Below are 4,841 nucleotides of genomic sequence, written 5' to 3'. Positions count from 1 at the left end.
TGACCTTAGACACTTCCTAGCTGTGTGACCCTGGGCAGGTCATTTAGCCCCCATTGCCTAGACCTTACCACTCTTCTGCCTTGGAATCAACAAGTAGTATTGATTCTAAGATGGAAGGTAAAAAAAAGACATGGCTCAGTAGGGAAGGAAGAAGGGATATATTTCCACATGACTATAGAACCAAATGATATTAATAAACATTTAAAAAATTAAAATAAAGATAAAGTGTTTATATTTTAATTTTTAGGAACCATTAGAGATTTTTGAAAGGGCAATGGTATGACATATCTGGAGTGGTGTTTTAGTAATATAATTTGACAGTGATGTGTAGAATAAAGGCTTGACTAAAGTAAGAAAGGAAGTGACTGATTCCAGGCATACCAAGCAACTTAGTGATCAAATGAGACTGCATTGTATTTTAAGATATAACACAAACAATTTTTTTTCGGCAAGAAATCTATTTGAATGACTTCTGAAAACAGTGGGGATTAGTTCAGGGGCAGGTACTCAGTTTCTCCTGGTACATTTTTCAAGAGCAATAGGGAGACAGAGAGACTTTCAGGCCCAAGAAGAATATTGCAAGGTTGGGCATGGTGGAGAAAGAAGACTTCTTTTGATATTATCACATGCTTTTACCTCCCAGAGACTGTTTATTAAGTGGAACAGATGAGTGATATGTTCTGTGCCAGGCTGGTCAAAGTAGCTCCTTGGCCTCCCTATCGTTTTGCACTGTTTCCTTAGTGATGTGGGCCAGGAGGGTGCCCAGGTGGGTGGTGCCCTCCAGGACAATTATGGGGTCCTCCAGGACCAGGTGGGTTCCCTCCAGGACAATGGTGGGGTCCTTTAGGACTGGGTGGGTGCCCTCCAGGACAATGGTGGGGTCCTTTAGGACTGGGTGGGTGCCCTCCAGAACAATGGTGGGGTCCTTTAGGACTAGGTGGGTGCCCTCCAGGACAATGGCAGAGTCCTCCAGGACTGGTTGGGTGTCCTCCAGGACAATTGTAGGGTCCTCCAGGACCGGGTGGGTGCCCTCCAGGATAATGGTGGGGTCCTCCAGGACCGGGTGGGTTCTCTCCAGGACAATAGTGGGGTCCTCCAGGACTGGGTGGGTTCCCTCCAGGACAATGGTGGGGTACTCCAGGACTGGGTGGGTTCTCTCCAGGACAATGGTGGGGTCCTCCAGGACTGGGTGGGTTCCCTCCAGGACAATGGTGGGGTCCTCCAGGACTGGGTGGATTCCCTCCAGGACAATGGTAGGGTCCTCCAGGACTGGTTGGGTGCCCTCCAGAACAATGGTGGGCTCCTCCAGGACTGGTTGGGTGCCCTCCAGGACAATGGTGGGGTCCTCCAGGACTGGGCGGGTTCCCTCCAGGACAATGGTGGGGTCCTCCAGGACTGGGTGGGTTCCCTCCAGGACAATGGTGGGGTCCGCCAGGACTGGGTGGATTCCCTCCAGGACAATGGTAGGGTCCTCCAGGACTGGTTGGGTGCCCTCCAGAACAATGGTGGGGTCCTCCAGGACTGGTTGGGTGCCCTCCAGAACAATGGTGGGGTCCTCCAGGACTGGTTGGGTGCCCTCCAGAACAATGGTGGGGTCCTCCAGGACTGGTTGGGTGCCTTCCAGGACAATGGTGGGGCCCCCCAGGACCAGGTGGGTTCTTGTCATGGCAATGGCCATGGCCAGGTGGATGTGCTCCAGGGGGGCAATGTCCCTAAGCCAAAAAGACACAGTTAGAAATTACCTCCTTATACCCTATGTGAATGTGTCCAAGACATCTACCCTTTCCAGACCTCAGTTTCCTCATATATAAATTGAAAGGGATGTACTAGATAAACTATCTCTAATGTATCTTTTAGCTCTAAATATTATGATCCTGAATAATAGTCGAAGTAATCCCAGTGTCTTGCAGAGGGGGAAGGAACAAACATTTATTATCTACTATGTGCCAGGTTCTATGCTAAGCATTTTACAAATAATATTTCATTTAATCTACCCAACAACTTTGGTAGGTAGGTGCTGCTATTAACCTTATTTTATAGTTGAGGAAACTGAGGCAAATAGAGATTAAAGCAACTTGCTTAGGGTCATATATCTATTAATTGTCTGAGGCCAGATTTGAACACAGGTCTACCTGACTCTAAGCCTAGTGCTCTCTTCACCATGCCACTAGTCATCACAATATGAGCTTTAGGAGGATGAAGAACATTATTGGCCATTAGCAAGGAGTTATGGCCCTATTTGAAGGGGCCACAGGAATCTTGTTCTTGATAATATAACTAAGCATTTATGTACTTTAAATTTTGCAAGACGCTTTACATCTCATTTTATCCTCACAATAATCCTGGGGAGATAGATATTATTATTCCCATTTTACAGCTGTGGAAACTGAAGCTAAAAGAGTTTCAGGGACTTGACTAGGATCACACAGCAAATAAGTCCCTGATTCAGAATTTAAGCTCAGGTCTTCTTGATTTTAGGTCTAGTACTCCATCCATTGCATTATTTAGCAGCCTCCCAGGCATTCTCACCACTCCCTGAGACCCCCTAACCTTAATCTGTAGCTGATGGAGTGGTTCAGAACCCTGACTCTGAGTCTTGAAAGGAGAGGAGAGGTCAAGAAGGGGAATGCAAGAGGCCTTGTGGCTAGGAGTCAGAGTCACTTCTTTTTATCCTCTAAATGACTGACTAGTATGACTCTGACTCATTGGAAATGTCAGCTTTACTCATAAGTTTCTCTCTCTCTGTCTCTGTCTCTCTCTCTCTGTGTCTCTCTGTGTCTCTCTCTCTCTGTCTCTCTCTCTCTGTCTCTGTCTCTCTCTCACTCTCTCTCTCCTCCCCCTGTCTCCCTCCTTCCCTCCTTTCCTCTCCCTCCCTCTCTTTTTTGACACCCCCAGCCTTGGAATGTTTTCGAGACACAGGGAATCAGGAGAAACAGCAGGCAGGGACAGATTGGAAGGAATCCTAAAAGGGCATCAAACTAACAGTCCTGCCTGGGAAGTGTACTGTCCTTAAAACCCTCCAGCCAACTGAACGCTGGCTAATTTTAATGACTAAGCCTGGCTCCAAAGAAGAGCAAAGAAAATCTGTTGACTTTCTCTTTTCTGAGGTGGGGATCTACAGGTGTGGACTACAATTTATACTGTTCTTCTCTGACTATAACCTCATTATTTTTGCTGAACTACTTTTCTTTCTTTTTTCTTCTTTGTTTAAAGGAGTAGGAATTCAATTGGGGAATGGCTGAACAAATTGTGGTATATGTTGGTAATGGAATAATATTGTGCTATAAGAAATGATAAGCGGGGGCAGCTGGGTAGCTCAGTGGATTGAGAACCAGTCCTAGAGACGGGAGGTCCTAGGTTCAAATCTGACTTCAGCCACTTCCCAGCTGTGTGACCCTGGGCAAGTCATTTGACCCCCATTACCTAGCCCTTACCACTCTTCTGCCTTGGAGCCAATACACAGTATTGACTCCAAGATGGAAGGTAATGGTTTAAAAAAAAAGAAAAAAAGAAATGATAAGCAAGATGGTTTCAGAAAAAAGCTGGAAAGATTTGTAGGAATAGATGCAGAGCAAAATAAGCAGGAACAGGAGACACTGTACACACTAACAGCAATATTGGACAATGATCAGCTGTGAAAACTTGGCTGCTCTCAGCACTGCACTGATCTGGGACAATCCTGAAAGACTTATGATGGGGAATGATGCCCACCTCTATAGAAAGGACTGTTGGGAATCATTTTTCCTATCAATGTATGGTAAGGGTTTTAAAAAAAGAGTGGAATTGGAGTAGATCCAGAAATTAAGCTAATGTAAAAATTAAAAAATGTATATTAGGAGGCAGTTAGGTGACTCAGTGGATAGACAGCCAGGCCTAGAGAAGGAAGGTCCTAGATTCAAATATGACCTCAGAAACTTCCTAGCTGTGTGACCCTGGGCAAGTCACTTAACCCCCATTACCTAGCCCTTACTGCTCTTCTGCCTTAGAACCAATACATAGTACTGATTTTAAGACAGAAGGTAAGGATTTTTAAAAAATTGGTGAAAATAAAAAATAAAATGAAATAAAATAATATGCCCATCAGGCGAGTGTATTACCTCCCTCCAAAGAACCATAAGGCAGAGGCTCCCCTAGTCCCTTGCCTAGCTTCTCCAGGTGAAGCCTCCTGGGTGGTGGCTTTGGGGAACCCACTGCAGCACTGCTTTGGCTTGGGGAAGAATCAAGGAGCATCCCTCAGCCCACCCCTGCACTTTTCCCTTTCACTCTCTTTCTGCCAGCCGGGGTCCCCAGATTGTGGGCAGTTAGTCCTGGGGGAGGTGAACAAAGCTTTTCCCCATCATTCCTCCGAATCCGCTGCTGCCCAATCTGCCGTCCCTCGCTCCCGCAGCAGGCTGAAGTGGAACCAGATGCCCAGGTCTTCGTATTTGGCAAGAGGCAACTGGCCGAGGGCCTGGGCATACTGAGCCGGGAGCTCACAGGCCGACCTTCATCGAGTCTCCACCAGCAACAACCCTCACTGGGCTTTAAGCGTCATGGCGTGGGGGAGGGGAGAAGAGGCAGAGGAACTAAGTGGGGATGGAACAGGAGGGCAACCGGCGGGAGACAGAGATGGGGGAGGGAGGGGAGAAGATATTGTAAGGGAATGAGCAAGACAGATGGGAAAAGAGAGTATGAAGCCAAGATCACAGCTGATGAGACTACCCTGAGAAGGGGCAGGTGGAGAGGAGGGAGGACTGAAGGCATCCTGGGGAGGATCTGCAGCTTCCCCTCTATCTTTTCATTCTGAGGAGGATGATCGGGAGCTCCCTGAGGATCCGGCTGGGAGGCCTGGGGTAGCTGGA

The 4,841-nt window shown here is 47.3% G+C and overlaps 1 protein-coding gene across 1 annotated transcript; it reads right to left on the bottom strand.

The window, feature by feature from the left end:
* Window positions 1-389: 389 nt before the first annotated feature.
* On the bottom strand, window positions 390-4,841 carry LOC130453511 (zonadhesin-like). The gene is made up of 2 exons (XM_056810266.1): window positions 4,702-4,841; window positions 390-1,712 (listed from the first exon to the last, which is right to left on the bottom strand). The coding sequence occupies exon 2, from the start codon at window positions 1,676-1,678 to the stop codon at window positions 695-697; it is 984 nt and encodes a 327-aa protein (XP_056666244.1). The 5' UTR covers window positions 1,679-1,712; window positions 4,702-4,841; the 3' UTR covers window positions 390-694.

This window comes from Monodelphis domestica, chromosome 1 (assembly GCF_027887165.1).
Source record: "Monodelphis domestica isolate mMonDom1 chromosome 1, mMonDom1.pri, whole genome shotgun sequence".
NCBI classification, from domain to species: Eukaryota; Metazoa; Chordata; class Mammalia; order Didelphimorphia; family Didelphidae; genus Monodelphis; species Monodelphis domestica.
This window is presented reverse-complemented; position numbering and strand designations above follow the sequence as displayed.

What these genes read in the sequence shown, in the direction of transcription:
- LOC130453511 (XM_056810266.1), bottom strand. Translation starts at nt 1,678, where the DNA reads ATGGCCATTGCCATGACAAGAACCCACCTGGTCCTGGGGGGCCCCACC.